The following is a 21011-nucleotide window of genomic DNA, read 5'->3' on the forward strand; positions in this document are numbered from 1 at the left end:
ATGAAGGAGCCATCAGTCTGGGTATTGTCTAGAGTGGCTCCCCCCTTTGAACCCTGAACTGTTTGAAGTGATGGACAGGCGGTACCCCAGCAGGGGGATAAAAAGGGACAGGTTCGCTAAGGCAGGACACACACGACACCCGAGGTAACGAGACCCTGGAAGCGGTGCGCCTCTCACGAGTCGGTGGGAAGTACTGGACCTTAAACGCACAGGGTGGAAAGGTACGATCAGCGGGAACCCGGTGTGTGTCCACCCTCGCTTGGGTGCCGGGTTCACTGCAGAGGATCAACCGCATCTGGAGGAGGAGTCACAGTCGGTGACCTCAGGTGACATCACAAAGGACCCACCCGAAAGCTGCTTGTGAGCAATATCGCCGGTCTGTGAGTGGAAGCCGTTTCTGAATGATCAGTCGTTCTCGTTCTCTCTCTCCCTCCCCCCCCCCACGTTGTCCATCGCCATGGCAACGATTGCTGCGAACTGAACTAAATTGGAATGAACTTTGTGTCACTTTGAAATTGGTCATTTACTCCTAGACAACGATAGAGCTTGATTGATGCTGTTATCTTAATTCTGTGTACATGTGTGTTTATCATTGCTGAACTGTTGCATTTATTATCCTTTTGATTACTGTGTTGCTTGTTTCTTTAATAAAACTTTCTTAGTTCTAGTAATCCAGACTCCAACTGAGTGATCCATTTCTGCTGGTTTGGCAACCCAGTTACGGGGTACGTAACAATGACAATAAAAGATGACTGTGTGTCTTCATAATCTAAAATCTAAAAAAAAAATCTTTTTCAAAGAGATTCCGGGGATAGCATCTTTACACAAGGGTGAAAGGAAAAGATGATAAGATTAGGGAACCTGGCATGACAAAGGTTGTGGAAGATTATTGAAGGTTTGATCAGTAAAAAGACAAATGAGAGAAATTGGATTGGGAACTACAATCAAGCAAGTCCTTTGAGGAACATAGAGGATGTAGGAGAGTACCTAAAAATGAAATTAGGAACACTATAAAATATTCTGGGCAGGTAACATTAAGGCGAATCCTTAGACATTATATATTAACAGCAAGTGTGCAGCCATGGACCAAAGGGAGCCTGGAATGTATGCGATGCCCGAAATGAATGTTTTTCTTCTATTTTCACTAAGAAGGACGCGGATGATAATCTATTTGAGGGAGGGGCTGCTGGACAAAGAGGTCCTATAATTTACGATGGGTCTCACTGATGCAGGGGAGGCTGCCTCGGGAGCCCCAGAGACAAGAGACAGATTTGCAGGCAAAGTGATGCCTCACCTGGAAGGACTGTCTGGGGCCCTGAATGGAGGTGAGGGAGGAGATGTATTGGCTGCTTGCAGGGATAAGTGCTAGGAGGGAGATTGGAGGAAACTCGAGCACCTGGAGGAAACTCATGCACTCACAAGAAAGGCATACAACTTCTTACAGAGAACGCTGGAATTGAACTCAGAACTCCAGAGCACCCCAAGCTATAATAGTGAGGTACCAGCTGCTGCGATATCATAATGGACTAGCAGCACTTCCACATTCCAGCCGCGCTCCACCAGGAGTGTCCGGAATTGCTGCGTGTAATCCAACACCGGGCGTGAGCCTTGGCACGGGCGAAGTGTCTGATCTGTTGCCTCCCTTCCGCTTTCCAGGTGGTCAAAAACCCGGCATGCCTCAGCAGTGGATTCCTTACATTTATTGCAAATGGTGGTTTTATTGTTGCGGTTAGCAGCGGCTCAGATCAGCACTTGCCCAGTCAGGAGAGAGACGCCGAAGACAATCTCGGCTCAGTGTGTGGGATACAGGGGATGGCTGGAGCTCGAAGTTTATAAAGCCCTGGGACAGGAAATTGCTGTATCAGGTTGGGGATCTGTCAAACTATCCTGACACTGGAATCCAGGACTCCTAGGGAGGAGGCTGACAGGGCCAGGGCTGCTGTACAAGATGGAGGAGACTGACTGACAGATGGTCAATGATTCCTGGCTACTTCTGGATCATATGTTCGCGCTGGCGGTCAGTTTACTTTAAGCGAGCATGCTCTGCTGGGTCAATCATTGGTTCACTTATCCTGTCAGGAAATATTGAGGAGGCTTAGCCCAAATGCAGAACAGTGGTGATGACTGAGTAGTGAGCAATAACTTTAATATTAAACTGCAGAATAACAAGCCACGAGGGTCCAGAAAACAAGGGAGAACAGATACTAAGCACAACGTGGCAACAGGATCACTAAAGGCTAGGAGCAACTGGTTGAGGCTGACTGGTTCGAATGCCTGAAGGAGGACTGTGGATGAGAGCTGGGTTTAAATAAGCTGCAGGTGATGAGCTAGAAACAAGTGGCAGGTGACTCCTTTGAGCTGAGTGGCGACTGGGAGGCGTCTGCCTGTGCAGGCCAGATGTACGGTAGATAAACAGCGCGATCTCCCAGTGTTTTACCCATGATGGGGTGGGGGTGGGGTAACAGAAGGGCAGAGGTTCAAAGTTGAAAGTACATTTACTATCTAAGTATATACACTGTATAGGACCCTGAGATTCGTCTCCTTATGGGCGGCCACAAAAGAAAGAAACCCAATAGAACCCGTTAAAACAAAGGAAGTCTGTCGAACACCCAATGAGCAGAGAAAGAAGAGGGCAGTTAACGTCTGGGATATGTTGCCCAAGGAGGGGTGGGATCTGATGCAATCTCTGTGCTAAAGAGGTAAGCCAGGTACATAAATAGGCAAAGATGGAAGGATATTGTCTCAATGCAGACAAATGCAATTAGCGTAGATGCGCGAAAAGGGTCAGCATGGATGTAGTAGACCAAGGAACCCATTTCTTTGCTGGATGACCTATGACCTCTAACCTTTCTTAACTTAAACAAATGCAAGCCCTGGCTGCCATATCTTCTCTCAACGGACAAATTCACCACCCCAGCAATCCCACTTCCCCACACCTTGTAATACATTGTCGGCACCACAATAAATCACCCCAAAGTCCCCAAATGACTGCCCCCCCTCACCAACCTTCCCTCTGTTATCTGTTACACGTCAAATCTGATCCTGCTGATTCCCACAGCTCCATGTCCAAGGCTCTCCAACGAAGAGTCTATCCCCACCAGAACCCCTTCCATCCTGATCTCTGTAACCTCATCCACATCACAGACATCTGAGATCTCTGGGTTCCTCTCATGCTCCCCTGCTCTGTGCTGATCCTCCTAGACATAAGCTTTGGAATTCCCTCATTAAACCTCTCCAACTCTCTGCATCTTTCTGAAACTTACTGAAACTCCTGCTCCACTAACTTTACACTGATGACTGTGAGGCTAAGCAGGGCTCCAGTGCCATATTTCAATTTGCTGATATATCATCTCTCATTGGCTGAAACCAAGCTGGTGATGAATCAGCATATAGGTTATTTGAAAATCCGGCTGAACAACCTCTTACTCAATGTCAAGCAAGACCAAGGAGCTGATTATTGAATTTAGGAGGAGGTTCTCATAAGGGGATCAGAGGAGGAGAGGGTCAGAAACTCTAAATTCCTCAGAGTTATTATTTCAGAGGATCTGTCCTGGGTCCAACGCACAAGTGCCAATATGAAGAAAGCACAGCAGCACCTTTACTTTCTTAGAAGTGTGCAAAGGTTCAGCATATCATCTAAAACTTTGGGAAACTTCTATAGATGTTTGGTGGAGAGTATATTGACTGGTTTCATCACGGCCTAGTATGGAAACATGAATGACCTTAAACAGGAAGCTCTACAAAATGTAGTGGATATGGTCCAGTCCATCACAGCTAAAGCCCTGCCCACCTTTAAGCACATCTACACGGAGCGCTGTCACAGGAAAGCAGCGTCCTTCATCTAGGACACCCACCATCTCTTCTCGCTGCTGCCATCAGGAAGAAAGTATAGGAGTTTCAGTACACCACACGGTTCAGGAACCGAACCCCCCTCAGCTCTTGAACCAGAGGGGATAACTTCACTAAACTTCACTCGCCCTATCACTGAACTGTTCCCACAGCCTATGAGCTCAATTTCAAGGACTTTTCATCTCATGTTATTGATATTTATTGCTTACTTCTTTATTATTATATTTTTTCCTTTTGTATTTGCTCAGTTTGTAGTTTTTTGCACATTGGCTGTTTGTCAGTCCTGCTGGGGGCAGCCTTTCATTGATTTTACTGTGTTCCTTGTATTTTCAGTGAATGCCTGAAAGAAAATGGATCTCAGGGCTGTATATGGTGACATTATGTATTTTATTAATAAATTTCAAAGTTTGAAGTACATTTATTATCGAAGTACATATATGTCACCATATACAACCCCGAGATTCATTGTCTTGTGGTCATACTCAATAAATCCATACAATAATAACCATAACATAATCAATGAAAGAATGCCCAACTTGGGCTTTCAACCAGAGTGCAGAAGACAACAAGTGGAACAAATACAAAAAGAAAGAAATAATAATAATAATAAATAAACAATAAATAATCGATTTACTTCGAACTCTGAGAACCTACCTCCCACCAAGCTTCCGAGTGTCCGCCCTAATCTCTCCTTGTGCAGCTTGAAGTGCAAATTATTTTCAGAAGAATCCTGCAAGTGTTTACGGAGTTAAAGGTACAAAATAAATGCAACACACAGAGTGCATGGACAGTCCCAGTGACATGTTGGCAGCAGCTGTAATTACCTGTTGTCCCTTTCTGGAATCTCTTTGATTGCAATGCGGACTTGTCTGCTGAGGTCCCGGCCAGCATACACCACGCCGTACGTTCCCTTCCCGAGAATCAGCCGTTCTCCATTCTCCACAAATTCATAGCTGTACTGCGCAGTGAACAGGACAGGCTGGTTTACAAAGGGCCTTTAACAATCAGGTTACCCCATCACGTGGTGCAGCCAATTAAATATCTCCAGGGGGTGGGCACAGATAAAATGACAGTCAATCTGCACACAGCAAGATCCCACATATGCAATACAGTTTCACTATTGTCCCTAGCCTCACGAGACCAAACTAAATGCATCAGTTTCAGACCTATAAAACTCATACGTCCTCTGTGGTTAGGGCAGCTTCTATTTCTGTAGTCAAGTAAATCTACAATGTGTTATAATGACCAGGTGAACTGTTTGTAATGACACAGCTTGAGTACTACTTATCCGAAATTCCAAAATCCAAAAACCCTCCAAAATCCAAATTTTTTTCTGGGCACTGACCTAACGTCACAAATAGAAAATTCCGCAAGGCACTGGGAAGGTTTTCAGGTGATGCTGCACACCATAGTCACTTCTGAGAAGAGACCTCACATTTGTAATGAAGAGAAGTTAATGAAAAATGGGAAAACACTGCATAAAGTGAGAAATGAAGATCTTGATGGTGCATTGAAAGAGTGGTCTCGTCAGTGCCACAGTGAACATATGCCACTTAATAGGATGATCATGAGACAAGCAATGGTGAACTGAAAACTGAAGGTAATTGCTTCATAGAATAGTACAGCACATTACAGGCCCTTCAGCCCACAATGTTGTGCCGGCCCTCAAACCCTGCCTCCCATATAAACCCCCACCTTAAGTTCCTTCATGCAAAATATTATTTAAAATATTATATAAAAGCTACCTTCTCCCCTCTAATCATAGTTGCTCTTAGAAATCTATGGCGGATATGAAGCCAACCACCAAGCTGAAACCCAGTTAATTATGCAGTCGGGGGGTGGTCATTCAACCCTGACACATTGTGGAGGGCTAAGCTCCATCACGTGCTCCGACAGCAGACTGTTCACCCTGTGAGCTTCACTCCAGCTGTACACAAGCTACATATGCGATGAAAATGGATTTTGTGTTTAGAATGGATTCCACCCCCAAGGTATCTCATCATGGTGCAAATATTCCGAAATCCAAAAAAAAAAATCCCAAATCCAAAACACTTCTGGCCCCAAGTATTTCGGATAAGATATGCTCAAAGTATACGGTACGGTCAACTCACTTTCTCTCTTTCAAACTGGTTCCCAGTAGAGTGGACCTCCATTTAACATCTCTCCTGAAAGAGAGCACTTTAGGTTTGACAATGAAGCTGCGACTTGAACACTGAGGTCAATTCCTGGCTGGCAGTCACAGCTGACAGGACATGATATCGTCTCTCTCCGTCTCCTTCCTCTCAACCAATACACTCCTTTAAACTCACCTCCTCAGCACAGCTTCCTTAGAACATAAGACATTGGAGCAGAATTAGGCCATTCAGCCCATCAAGTCTGCTCGGCCATTCCATCATATCTGATTTATTGTCCCTGTCAACCTCATTCTGCTGCCTTCTCACCAGCTTTTGTTTCAAGAACTTCTGCCTTTACGACTCTGTTGTAAAGGGACATCCTTGTATTCTGAGCCTGGGCCCTCTGGTCCTAGAGTCTCCCACGACAGGAAACATCTTCTCCATGTTCTCTCATCTAAGCCTTTCAATATTCGATAACTTTCTGTGAAATCCCCCTTCATTCTCATGAAATCCAGCGAGTACAGGCCCAGAGTCATTAGACGCTCTTTAGATGCGAACACTTCGTTCTCAGTATCATTCCCGTAAATATCTTCTCGACCCTCTCCAAACTCCTTGTGAATAACATGGCTTGGTGTCAAGTTTTGCTGATAACCTTCCTGTGAGCTATGTACCAATGATGTTATGTAACTACAGGTTGATGCCCTTTTTGTTTTGCTCCTTTCTGATGTGGGATCTATACAGTTTATACATCAAGTTAAGAAAGAACACAGAACACAAAACAGTATTGCACAATACAGGCCATTCAGCCCACAATGTTGTACTGACCTTTTAACCTACTCCAAGATCAATCTAATCCTGCCCTCCAACATGGCCTTCTATTTTTCTTTCATCCACATGAGTATCTAAAAGTCTCTTAAACAACAATAATGTATCTGTCTCTACCAGCACCCTTGACTGCACATTCCATGCACCTTCTAATCTCTTTGTAAAAAACTTACCATGACATCCCCCCCATCCTCCAGTCAGCTTAAAGTTATATCCCCTGCCCTTGTATTAGACATTCCACCCTGAAAAAAAGTCTTTGGCTGCCCACTCTATCTATCCCTCTGATCATCTTATACCTCTGAACGGATCCTGACCCGGATCTGAGCTGTACCCTCCAAATATCCGGACCTGCCTCTCGGTTTTCTTGCACTACCTTACTTTCCATTTTTCTATTTTCTATTTATGATTTATAATTTAAATTTTTAACATTTACTATTGATTTGTAATCCAGGGAGTGGGAAGCACAGAATCAAATATCGCTGTGATGATTGTATGTTCTAGTATCAATTGTTTGGCAACAATAAAGTATAAAGTGTCTCTATCAAGTCAGCTCTCATCTTCCTTCGCTCCCAAAAGGTTAGCTGTAATTTGCTCAACCCATCCTCATAAGGCATGCTCTCCAACACAGGCAGCACCCTCTTTGGATGTTGCCAGCACAACAATAATCGAAGGTCGTGTTCATGCTGTTAAACACTGAAGGGCATTATGTGGCCACTCTCCGTCTCATTTACCTCCAAAAGCTCCTCCGTCGGTCTCATCCCATCGTCTGTGGTCAGCTTGCTTTCATCCGAGAACGGATTCAGCAACTCGCAGAACCTGACGGAGAAGAACGAACACGCCAATGTCAACAGAGAGGCACCAGCACAGGACCCCAGCTCACCCCACCACTGCCGCAAGCACAGCTATTGAAAGTGTTTTGAGGACAAACGATATTGTGGAAGATGCACAGGATTGACAGAAGCTCGAGTGTTGTACACTCAACCAGCTCCATCACGGGCACCATCATCAAAAGGGGACGCCTCAAGAAGGTGGCGTGTGTCATTAAGGACCTTCACCATCTGGAACATGCCCTCTTCTCATCACTACCACCAAGGAGGAGATACAGGAGCCCAGAGACCCACACAAAAGGATTTCCCCTCCACCATCAGATTTATAAATGGTCCACGATCCCATGAACACTACTTTTCATGCCTTTTTTATTTATACATCTTATAGCAATATTTTTATACCCGGCACTATGCTGCTGCCACAAAACAACCAATTTCACGTCAACCTCATTCTGGTTCTGAGAGCTGTCAGTCACACTGCTAATTCACAGAAATGCCAAGTATCTCAGTCTGGGTCAGACATTTTAGCCCTGAACTGTCAAGGCAGGTTCAAGTGCTGGACGGCAGGCATGATTTAAGGTGTGCTTGTAAGGACCTACTGTCCACAGAGGAGTCCCTCTTTTTGCAAAGAGTTGAGAATCTCAGGATATGAGAGGTTGGCGAGTGTGTTGAAGAGGGCTGGTGAGAGTACTGACCAAGAGTTTTGCATGAAACACCCGTTTGAGTTGGATGGATGGTATCTGATGTGATAAACATAAGGGATTCTGGAGATGCTTTAAATCCAAAGCAATACTCACAGAATGTTGGAGGAGCTCAACAGGTCAGGTAGCATCTATGAAGGGGAATAAACAGTCGGCATTTTGGGCCAAAACTATGCCTCAGCTCTACATGCTTGATTTTATTGAGACCTAAGAGTGGATTTAACTCCTGTTCTTGAAGTGGGATCAGAACAGCTACGACCAGCGATGCACTGCAAGAACAGGCTGACCACCTCTGATCAGGTTTAGCAGGCAGCACAGACCCCCCGTGCTCTGATCTTCTCAAGCAGAGGTTGCTCTGACACCATGGAGCCCTGACCTCCCACAAACAAACCAGCATGTCCTTGCAGGCCTGTTCACTCTACCAGGAATGAAAGCTACCAACACCACGAACTTGAATGAGAGGCATTTTCTTTGCATGAAGGGTATCGGAGATCCAGAACCCTTGCCTCAAAATGGTCATCCTCCCGAGAGGGAATGGAGCACAAAACAGACTGCTGGAGTAACTCTGCGGGCCAGGCAGCGGCTGTGGGATGGAAATGGACGGTCGGACTTTTGGGGTCAAGACACTGCCGGACCTGCTGAATTCCTCCGGCAGTTTGTTTTACAGCTTCAGATTCCAGCAGCTGCAGCCTATTCTGTCACTGCTGAGGGGTAACAGTAGTCTTCAATGCCGCGGTCACTACATTAGTGTCACGTACGAGAATAGCAAGGAACATTAAGCTGAGACTCAAATCAGACAAGCTCAGACTGAAGGTGGAGCAACAATTTGGAGTTACAAGTTGCAATCTGTTCGAGAGTACCTTGAGCTTCAGCTGCAATACTGGAAAGAGACTACAGGTAGCGATAGATTCCAATTCAATAGACAACAACCCCCAAGCAAGCAAGTCTTAATGAAGTGTCTCCACCCGAAATGTCAAGTGTCTGTTCCTCTGCAGTCTTGCTACTTGACCTGTTGAGTTCCTCCAGCATTTTGTGTGTGTTGCCAAACAACTGTGGAGCTTCATGAGCCAAGATAAAATAACGTGTAATTTCTTATAGGGCAGCAAGCAGTTCACGTTATCTAGCTGATAAAAAAGTGTCTGTTTAGATTCCTGGAAAGTGCTATTGAAATCAGGAACACCACATATGCTAATTTGTAAATTCTTCCACTCTATTTGCGGCATTAATCTCTAATTCAGTCTACTATTACTACTACTACTACGACGTCGATTCAGGCCTAGGGGCCCAGCGTCGGGGACGATGATGGACTCTCCACTTCTCCCTCTCCCTCATCAGTGCGTTCAGTTCATCTACATTAGCTGCGCCGTTGTCTTCTAGGAGCGTGTTGACCATAGTCTTGGGAGGGCGGCCAGGGTTCATCCTCCCGTGCTTGGGCTCCCATATGATGACTGGGCTGGCAGGTAGCTCGGGGTGGCGCAGACAGTGCCCCACTAGTTGCATTCTTCAGTCATGCTGTGCCAAATTTTCATGAAAAGGCTTTTCACTGAGAAAAAGATGGTCACAAGCGACCAGGCAGTGAGGTATCTCTTGTAGGCTGACTGCGTGCATCTGAAGGCTGGTCAAAGGATTGAGTCTCTTAGGTTGGGAATGCAGTGTGGGACAGTGGAGTGACAGCTGTTTATACCTTCTGGAATGCAGATGATGAAGGTCAAGGTGACCTGCTGTTTTTGGTGGCTTCCAAGCCAATGCTGAACTAGTGAAGGTTCAGCCCCAGATGGGCAACCTCATGGAGATGCCAGCAGACAACACTGGCAATGGAAATGATATTATACCAGAAGCCACACCTGGAGTCTTGCGTACATTTCATGCATATATTGAAACCAAACGACCAGTCAAATCTAGTCAGCCTCATGAGCTGCCTTGAGTACAAAAGGTGTCGGCGTGTAACATCATTTACACCGTCATAGCCAGATTACAAACCCAGCACCCGACTGCCCTCATTACCATCTCGGGTGACTTCAGCCAGGTTATCATGGCTAGAACACTGCCCAACTTCACGCAGTGTGTGAGCTGTACAACCAGAGGGGAGAGGACTCTGGATTCGATGTACGCTAATGTTAAGGATGCATACAGCTCCTCTCCCCTCCCCCCACTGGGAAGGTCAGATCACAACCTGGTGCATCTAAAACCCTGCTACGTGCCTCTGGTGAAGAGTAAACCTGCAACCTCGAGGACAGTGAGGAAATGGTCGGAGGAGGCTTATGAGGCGCTCCAGGGTTGTTTTGAGGTGACAGACTGGCAGGCACTCTGTGAGCCACATGGAGAGGATATTGATGGGCTCACAGAGTGCATCACTGATTACATCAACTTCTGTGTGGACTGCAATGTTCCGACAAGAACTGTCCTTTGTTATTCAGATAACAAGCCATGGGTGACAAAGGACATTAAGGACATCCTGAACGCTAAAAAGAGGGTGTTTAGAGATGGAAATAGGGAGGAGCTGAGGGCAATACAGAGGGACCTGAAAGCCAGGATCAGGGAGGCTAAAGACAGGTACAGGAGGAAGCTTGAGTGGAAACTCCAGCAGAACAACATGAGAGAGGTCTGGAGGGGGATGAGGACCATCACTGGGTTCCAGCAAACTAGCAACAGAGGAGCTGAAGGCAGTGTGGACAGGGCCAACGAAATTAACCTGTTCTTTAACAGATTTGACATTGTGGCCCCTGCCCATCCCCCACATGAGCCATCTGTTGTCAGCCCCCAACCAACACATATTCCACTCTCCCCTCCTACCCCTCCTCACAGTCCCCCACCTTGCTCTCATGACTATACTCCTCCCCCACACAAAACCACCACGGTGGGCTTCACAGCTGAACAGGTGAGAAGACAGCTGAAACGTCTCAACCCAAGCAAGGCTGCAGGACCAAATGGCGTCAGTACCAGGGTGCTCAAAGCCTGTGCCCCTCAGCTACGTGGAGTACTTCGCCATGTATTCAACCTGAGCCTGAGGCTCCGGAGAGTTCCTGTACAGTGGAAGATGTCCTGCCTCGTCCCTGTGCGGAAGACGCTGTGCCCCAGCGACCTCAATGACTACAGACCGGTGGCATTGACCTCCCACATCATGAAGACCCTGGAGAGACTTGTTCTGGAGCTGCTCCGGCCTATGGTCAGGCCACACTTAGATCCCCTCCAGTTCACCTACCAGCCCCGACTAGGAGTTGAGGATGCCATCGTCTACCTGCTGAACCGTGTCTACGCCCACCTGGACAAGCCAGCGAGCACTGTGAGGGTCATGATTTTTGACTTCTCCAGTGCGTTCAACACCATCCGCCCTGCTCTGCTGGGGGAGAAGCTGACAGCGATGCAGTTGGATGCTTCCCTGGTATCATGGATTCTTGATTACCTGACTGGCAGACCACAGTACGTGAGCTTGCAACACTGTGTGTCCAACAGAGTGATCAGCAGCACTGGGGCTCCACAGGGGATTGTCTTGTCTCCCTTTCTCTTCACCATTTATACCTCGGACTTCAACTACTGCACAGAGTCTTGTCATCTTCAGAAGTTTTCAGATTACTCTGCCATAGTTGGATGCATCAGCAAGGGAGATGAGGTTGAGTACAGGGCTATGGTAGGAAACTTTGTCACATGGTGTGAGCAGAGTTATCTGCAGCTTAATGTGAAAAAGACTAAGGAGCTGGTGGTAGACCTGAGGAGAGCTAAGGTACCAGTGACCCCTGTTTCCGTCCAGGGGGTCAGTATGGACATGGTGGAGGATTACAAATACATGGGGATACGTATTGACAATAAACTGGTCAAAGAACACTGAGGCTGTCTACAAGAAGGGTCAGAGCCGTCTCTATGTCCTGAGGAGACTGAGGTCCTTTAACATCTGTCGGACGATGCTGAGGATGTTCTACGAGTCTGTGGTGGCCAGTGCTATCATGTTTGCTGTTGTGTGCTGGGGCAGCAGGCTGAGGGTAGCAGACACCAACAGAATCAACAAACTCATTTGTAAGCCCAGTGATGTTGTGGGGATGGAACTGGACTCTCTCACGGTGGTGTCTGAAAAGAGGATGCTGTCTAAGTGGCATGCCATCTTGGACAATGTCTCCCATCCACTACATAATGTACTGGGTGGGCACAGGAGTACATTCAGCCAGAGACTCATTCCACCGAGATGCAGCACAGAGCGTCATAGGAAGTCATTCCTGCTTGTGGCCATCAAACTTTACAACTCCTCCCTTGGAGGGTCAGACACCCTGAGCCAATAGGCTGGTCTTGGACTTATTTCATAATTTACTGGCATAATTTACATATTACTATTTAACTATTTATGGTTCTATTACTATTTATTATTTATGGTGCAACTGTAACAAAAACCAATTTCCCCCGGGATCAATGAAGTATGACTATGACTATGACTATGGGATGGCACAAAACTTCCTACAGCTGAATGAAGGCAAGTCTGAAGTTGTCCTATTTGGACCCCCTTGACTCCATCGAAGTGATTACCAACAGTCTTGGTAACCTGTCCACCCTTGTCAAACCCCATGTCAAGAACCTTGGTGTGATATTTGATTCCGCCTTTAAGTTTGACAAGCAAGTTAATGCAGTAGTAAAAGCCAGTTATTTCCAGCTTCGTACTATTGCCAAAATCAAGTCGTTTCTCTCTTTCAAAGATCTTGAGAAGATCATCCACACCCTTATATCCTCCTGCTTGGACTACTCCAACTCCCTGTATACTGGGATTAGTCAGTCACCCCTGTCCCGCCTGCAGCTGGTCCAGAATGCCACAGCCAGGCTCCCGACAGGTGCCCGGAAGAGGGACCATATTATTTCTATCCTGGCCTCTCTCCACTGGCTACCAGTATGGTTTAGAATTGATTTTAAGGTTGTCCTGTTTGCTTACAAAGCACTAAATGGGCTGGCCCCCTCCTATATCGCAGACCTTATAACCCCTTACTCTACTTCCAGGTCCCTCAGGTTGGCTGACTTGGGGCTCCTGGCTGTCCCACAATCTAAATTTAAGTTCAGGGGTGACCACGCCTTTGCTGTGGTAGCCCGTAGACTGTGGAACAGCATTCCCCTCCCTATCAGATCTGCCCCCTCCATTGACTCTTTTAAGTCAAGGCTCAAAACTTACCTTTATTCACTACCGTTTGAATCTTCCTGATGTGGCTGATTTTTGGCTTGTGCTTAGGCTCATGTGTTGTTTATTTTGTGCCTATAAGATGTGTGCCTTGTTGTTTATATCTGTGTTTCCTGTATTGGTGATTTTAGCTACCTCTCATGGCTTGTACAGCACTTTGGTCAATATGGGTTGTTTTTAAATGTGCTTTATAAATAAACTTGACTTGACCTGACTAGACATTTCTGGTCACCCCACTATAGGAAGGATGTTGAGGCTTTGGAGAGAGTACAGAAGAGGTTTACCAGGACCTGCCTTGTTTAGCGGGCATGTGCTATCACGAGAGGCTGAATAAACTTGGGTTATTTTCTTTGGAGTTGAAGAGGCTGAGGGGAGATCTGATAGAGGTTTATGAGATTATGAGAGGAATAGATGGAGTGGACAGAGAGTATCTGTTTCCCAGCGTTGAAATGTCTAATACCAGAGGACATGTATTGAAGATGAGAGGAGGTAGGTTCAAAGGGGATGTGAGGGGTAAGAGAGTCGTGGATGCCTGGAATGCACTGCCTGGTGGTAGAGGCAAATAAATTAGAGGCTTTTAAGAGATGTTTGGAAAGGCACATGGTTGTGAGGAGGATGGAGGGATATGGACATAGCGTAGGTAGGAAGGATTAGTGTTTGGGTGTTTTTGACTTGCTATTTAGCTGGTTCAGCACAACACTGTGGGCCGAATGGCCTGTTTCTGTGCTGTACTCTTCTATGTTCTAAGCTCTGTAGTGTCACGGGCCGTGAATATTTTTGTTCAATCAGAGACAATGGTCAAGGCAGAAGCAACAACAGTGACAGGTAACAGTAGTGACAGGCAGGAGGAGAGAGAGCAGCGCGCCGTGTGTGCACAGCCCTCCGGTGAAAATAATATTGTATCCGTTAAATAGGGGCCGTGGACAATTCTGATTTGATGGAGATGGACGTGAAAGCGCAGAGGAACATCTGGAGAAATTTCTGAAACGCCTGTTCGCTGCTGTTGTTACTGCGTGATCGAGAATCTTCCGGAGGGAAGGCCTCAAAATCCCCACTTTGCCTGCTGTTGGCGACCGAGATTGAAGTTGAGTTGTTTGGATAGAGATGCTGCTCGGTACTCGGTGTCAGAGAGCTGATCGGAGGCTCAAAGTTTTCGGACGACTCAGAGTCGGACTCTGGTCGGGCATGGCAGGGAGAGTTTTTCTTCCTTCTCCCGTCTGCGTGAGGTGTGGGACGTTTGAGAGACTTTGAACTTTTTACTGTGCTCATGGACTGTTCTTCATCAAGTTATGGTATTGTTGCACTGTTGTAACTATATGTTATAATTATGTGGTTTTGTTAGTTTTTTCAGTCTTGGTCTGTCCTGTGTTTTGTGATATCACACTGGAGGAAATATTGTATCATTTCTTAATGCATGCATTACTAAATGACAATAAAAGAGGACAGCGTGTCTTCATAATCTAAAAAAAAAATTGTCAAAAAATTGCTAGGGATATCGAATGTCATTCTGATAAAGAGTTGTTGATCTGAAACTCTGTCCCTCTTTTCACAGATGCTGCCAAACCTAATAACCCCCCCCCACCATGTTCTGCTTTTATCTCCTAACAAGTACCCCCACCATGTTCTGCTTTAATCTCCGATTTCCAGCATCAACAGATATCTGCACTTTGACTAGAGGAATGAGCACACGGTAAAGATCAAAGGGAATAGACAGCCTTCTGAGTGTCTCATTAGAAAAAAATAATGTCTTAGCTAATAACTGTGGTGAAACAAGCAAGCTCACAACATGGGCAAATTGAAAGATGTGATAGAAGAGGAGAGACAGGTATTGTCTGCACGTGCATGTGATAATGTATACAGTATAGTTGAACAAGAGGAGAAGCTACAGGGAGGCCAGGAAGTCCGGTAACATGTTTTAATAATTTATCACACAGTTGATCTTACCTTTTGCAATGCAGCTCTGTTGGAAAGTACAGCTGAAAGTCGTCGGAGTTGTGCAACACATACAGGAAGCAACAACGCTCGTTGAACTTTGAGACACTGGAAAAGAAGGGAGATCATGACTCGGGTAGTGTACGGGCAGCTTCTCACAACTACCACTTGTGCAAGTCTGCCTGAAGGAAAGCTGAGACACCTCAGTGGTGGAATGAGTGGCCACAAGCTAAAGCAAAGTGGCTGCTTATAACTTTTAGACAAATAAAGCACTGACCTAATAATTGCTCACAGATTCTGTGCTAGGTCAAGTACCGACCATTTTCATCTCTCATATGTTCACAACCAGCCCTAGTTTCTGCTTTATGCTACAATGAGCATCCACTTTCAATGAGAAATTTCCTCATCTTAAACTACGTGTTAACTACAAGGAGTTAACAGCTGGCTCTGCGTGTTTGACACTTCCTTTCCTCCGAGCTTTTATCTCCCCTTCAAGATCAAAACAGCTCTAACTTCTTTGCAAAAAGTTTGGATCTTTTCCAGGCTCTGCTAATTAATGATTATGAAGATTAATCATTAATCTACTAGACGTCGCTGCAAGCAATCCTGACAGAAAGGTCACTGTATCAATTAGAATTTTCCAAAAATGCTCATTAAGAATAAAACATCTGGAAATGGGCTCTTTGAGGAGGGAGGCTGTAGAGATTGGTGGCTACATGGTGGGACCAGCAAAAGACCATAAGACCATAAGACAAAGGAGCAGAAGTAGGCCATTCGGCCTATCGAGTCTGCTCCGCCATTTTATCATGAGCTGATCCATTTTCTCCTATTTAGTCCCACTCCCCTGCCTTCTCACCAAAACCTTTGATGCCCTGGCTACTCAGATACCTATCAATCTCTGCCTTAAATACACCCAATGACTTGGCCTCCACTGCTGCCCGTGGCAACAAATTCCATAGATTCACCACCCTCTGACTGAAAAAATTTCTTCGCATTTCTGTTCTGAAAGGGCGCCCTTCAATCCTTAAGTCATGCCCTCTCGTACTAGACTCCCCCATCATGGGAAACAACTTTGCCACATCCACTCTGTCCATGCCTTTTAACATTCGAAATGTTGCTATGAGGTCTCCCCTCATTCTTCTAAACTCCAAGGAATACAGTCCAAGAGTGGACAAATGTTCCTCATATGTTAACCCTCTCATTCCCGGAATCATTCTAGTGAATCTTCTCTGAACCCTCTCCAATGTCAGCACATCCTTTCTTAAATAAGGAGACCAAAATTGCCCACAGTACTCCAAGTGAGGTCTCACCAGCACCTTATAGAGCCTCAACATCACATCCCTGCTCCTATACTCTATTCCTCTAGAAATGAATGCCAACATTGCATTCGCCTTCTTCACTACTGACTCAACCTGGAGGTTAACTTTAAGGGTATCCTGTATGAGGACTCCCAAGTCCCGTTGCATCTCAGAACTTTGAATTCTTTCCCCATTTAAATAATAGTCTGCCCGTTTATTTTTTCTGCCAAAATGCATAACCATACACTTTCCAACATTGTACTTCATTTGCCACTTCTCTGCGCATTCTTCCAATCTATCCAAGTCTCTCTGCAGACTCTCTGTTTCCTCAGCACTACCGGCCCCTCCACCTATCTTCGTATCATCAGCAAACTTAGCCACAAAGCCATCTATTCCATAATCTAAATTGTTGATGGACAATGTAAAAAGAAGCGGCCCCAACACTGATCCCTGCGGAACACCACTGGTAACCGGCAGCCAAATCAGAATACTGGTTGACCACCCTATCTGAATTGTACTTACTGTACTACTCACTGCAAGACCTATAACTTAGATGTAACAACTAAAGATTCCACCTATATAGCATGTTTCCAAACAGCACATCCTAAAGCACTTCACAGCTTCATCAACAAAAGTGAGACCAGGCTATGTGGAGATTTATTCAAGCAGATGGTCAAAGTTTTGGTGTCAGTCCATGGCCTCCTCTACTGCTACAACAAGGCCACACTCATGTTGGAGAAACAACACCTTGTATTCCATCTATAGGTATCATTCAACATTGGTTTCTCAAATGTCCGATAATTGCTCACCATTCCCCCATTCCCCTCTCTCACCTTATCTCCTTGCCTGCCCATCACCTCCCTCTGGTGCTCGTCCCCCTTCCCCTTCTTCCATGGTCTTCTGCCCTCTCCTATCAGATTCCCCCTTCTCCAGCCTATCTCTTTCACCCATCAACTTCCCAGCTCTTTACTTCACCCCTCTCCCCCTGTCCCCGTTTCACCCATCACCTCAAAGAACTCAGCAGGCCAGGCAGCATCTATGGAAAGGAGTACAGTCGACGTTTCGGGCCGAGACCCTTTGGCAGGACTGGAGAAAAAAAGATGAGGAGTAGAGATAAAACCTGGAAAGGGGTGAAGGGGGAGCAGCACCAGAGGGATGCAACGGGTGGGCAAGGAGATAAGGTGAGAGAGGGAAAAGGGGATGGGGAATGGTGAAGGGGGTGAAAGGGGAGGAGGGGGCCATTACCAGAAGTTTGAGAAATTGATGTTCATGCCATCAAGTTGGAGGCTACCCAGACGGAATGTACTTTGTAAGATGTTGCTCCTCCGACCTGAGTGTGGCCTCATCACGACAGTGGAAGAAGCCAACGATGGGCAAATCGGAATGAGAATGGGAAGTGGAATTAAAGTGGGTGGCCACAGGGAGATCCCGTATTTCCTGGCGAACAGAGCGTAAATGCTTGGCGAAGCAATCTCCCAATCTACGTCAGGTCTCACTGATATACACACTGGGAGTACCAGACACAGTATATGACCCCAACAGACTCACAGGTGGTGTCGCCTCGTCTGGAAGGACTGTTTGGGGCCCTGAATGGTAGTTTCAACTTCCCAGCTCTTTACTTCCCCCCCTCCCGCTCCTGGTTTCACCTCTCACGTTATGTTTCTCCCACCTTCTAACTCTACTCCTCATCTGGTTTCCTCCTGCTGAAGGGTCTTGGCCCAAAACGTCAAATGTACTCTTTTCCATAGATGCTGCCTGGCCTGCTGAGTTCCTCCAGCACTGTGTGTGTGTGTGTGTGTGTGTGTGTGTGTGTGTGTTGATTGAATTTCCAGCATCGGCAGATTTTCTCATGTTTGGTCAAGGCAGTTCTTAAAGAGCATGCTAAAGGCCAGAAAGGGATTACAGGGACAGAGATGGAAAGAAGGAATTCTTTAGGATGACAGCAAATGTAGATCCAGCCACCATCGCTGGACTGATTAAGTGCAGATATCTGAGTGGATAAGGAGAAGGGAAAAGTAGGAATTTTAACATCAGGGAATGATCTGACTGAAAGGCAATATAAGCTAGCAGGCACTGGGGTAGTTGGTGAATAGTGGTGTTAGTTGGAATATTGACTGCAGTCTCTGGAGAAGATAATGGGGGAAGGTAGCCAGGAGCTTGCTAGGATATTCTCTTCAGTAAGGTAAGCATGGAAAATCATTTCCAAATTCACGCCAGTAACTGGCTCCTCTTCCTCACCTCACTCCACGGATCGATGTGGCGCTAAAGGTCCACGTGTGGATTCCACTCTGTCAAAAGAGCAAACTTTGTCAGTGACCCTGCTCAGCACCGATTAAACCTTGTTACCTATTCATGCAAACGCACGTGAGTACTGAGCAAAATGGACTCTCATTGTTACTAGTACAGCCCCAAAAAAGGAAAATAAAACGGAAAGGTGTTGGTACGTGGATGGTTCTTTGAAAGGTCAGCAAAGGCACGACAGGTCAGGGCTGAGGTCCGCACACCAGGAGGGGGAATGCAGTTTCCATTGGAGGTGGGTTCCAGGGTTTCAGCTGGTTGAGAAAATGCATACGTACATACAACTCAAACTTACAATCAAAGTCTCACTGGGTTCCATTTCCAGCTCTCTGCTCACGGCCTCTCAAACTCCAACCCTACACCCCCATCGTGAGAGGTAGAAATGGGTAAGGTTGGCCAACAGGGTTCTGGTGAAGCTAAACCCCTGTACAGTGGGTAAGGTGGATTACAGCAACACTGATGAGCTCCAACTGTACCACCGTCCTTGGACGGTGGGAATGGGAGATCATCAATGCCCTTTGTTCCACTGGAAGCTAAAGGCCAGCATGAAGAGGAAGTAACCTCACAGGGCCTCAATTTCCTGCTGGCCTTAACCACACATAAAATGAATGAAAAAAAAGTGTGCAAGGGTGTGACATCCAATCATACAGAAAACTGTTAAGTTCTGGTACCACCAGAGTTCCAAGGGTACTGGATTATCAGATTACCTAAGGCACTGGAGTTCAGCAAAGACTCATGAGATGGATTTCTTGATTCAATAGAGTTGAACAGCTTGGGCCTACGCTCAATGGACTTGCAAGAGGTGATCGTAATGAAGTATAGAAGATTGCGGGGGGGAGTTGATATGGTGGGTTCTGAGAGCTTGCTCGGGATCTCTGCATCAGTAGATCCAGTTGCCAATGCTGGACTGTTTAACCATACTGAAAATTAGAGCAGAGCGATATCTGAGTGGATTCCACGATCTGGACTGTTTAACCATACTGAAAAGTAGAGCAGAGCAATATCTAAGTGGATTATACGATCTTCTCAAGGGAAGACTCTGGGATGAGGGGGGCACCATTTGAGAAACAAGAGACTGCTCCCTTCAGGCCGGGATGAGCAGGAGTGTTGACTTTGTTCTCTTTGGAATTCTCTACCTCAGAAAGCCCATGGAGCCTGATTATTGAAGCTATTCAAAGCAGACATTATTTTGGTTTATGAGGAGTCAAGGACAATGGGGAATAGGCAGGAAAGTGAACTAGAGGCCTAGTCACCCATGGTGTTACAGAATGGCCGAGCAGGTTTAGTGAGTCACATGGCTGGTTCCTGCTCTTGTTTCTTATATTCAGTATAACTTCCAGACGGGTCCATTCAGCATGTCTCACAGTTCACCAATACTTCACAGGGCTTTGGCCAGGTTCACGCAGTAAACCTCAGCGGTGTTCCGCGACCAGTGGAACGGAAGGGATCTGATACCTTCTCACTGGGTGAAACGTGACAGATCTTCACAACCTTGTCTGTGTCACTGGTGTTCATGAGGAGACGGGCAGGCTGGAAGATCTTGCTTGGCTCCAGGATGAGAACCTGTCGGCACAAGTAACGGCTGGGTTATCAAACAGAGCGTGGCAGTCCCTCCTCCACGAGGCGGCCACCTTGTCAATATTCATAATGCCCTCCCCCTGGGTCTAATTCCAATCCACAGAAAGTATTTCTACATGGGAGCATGGCTGATAGCAAACACTATTACAGTGCCAGCAAAGTGGGTTTAATTTCTGCTGCTGTCTCTGAGGAGTTTGCATATTCTCCCCATAAATACGTGGGTTTCCTCCGGGTGCTCCAGTTTCCTCTCAAATTCCAAAGACATACAGGTTAGCAGGTTAATTGGGCACACAGGTGTAACTGGGCAGGTTGAGCCTATGGGCTGGAATGTGCTGTATTTCCAAATAAAATTTCCATCCCCATCTAGGACGTTTCCAGAGCAGGCGGGCTCCAGCTATTAGGAGAGACTGGATAGTTTGTCTTCTCTGGAGCAAAGAGAG

General features: G+C 46.3%; 1 protein-coding gene across 5 annotated transcripts in view; it reads right to left on the bottom strand.

Annotated features, from left to right (window-relative positions):
- The window catches only part of LOC140190530 (mitogen-activated protein kinase kinase kinase 5), a 194952-nt gene that overhangs the window by 53798 nt on the left and 120143 nt on the right, over positions 1-21011 (bottom strand). For all 5 annotated transcript variants that reach the window (XR_011883627.1, XM_072247181.1, XM_072247180.1 and 2 more), the window contains 5 exons: positions 20449-20556; positions 18934-18983; positions 15410-15505; positions 7520-7604; positions 4674-4807 (listed from right to left, as the gene is read on the bottom strand). Coding sequence is in view for 4 of the 5 variants with exons in the window: in XM_072247181.1 (XP_072103282.1) it covers positions 4674-4807; positions 7520-7604; positions 15410-15505; positions 18934-18983; positions 20449-20556 (473 nt within the window). In the remaining variant the exon portion in view is untranslated. The remainder of the gene's footprint in view (positions 1-4673; positions 4808-7519; positions 7605-15409; positions 15506-18933; positions 18984-20448; positions 20557-21011) is intronic.

Source organism: Mobula birostris, chromosome 30 (assembly GCF_030028105.1).
Source record: "Mobula birostris isolate sMobBir1 chromosome 30, sMobBir1.hap1, whole genome shotgun sequence".
Taxonomy (NCBI): Eukaryota; Metazoa; Chordata; class Chondrichthyes; order Myliobatiformes; family Myliobatidae; genus Mobula; species Mobula birostris.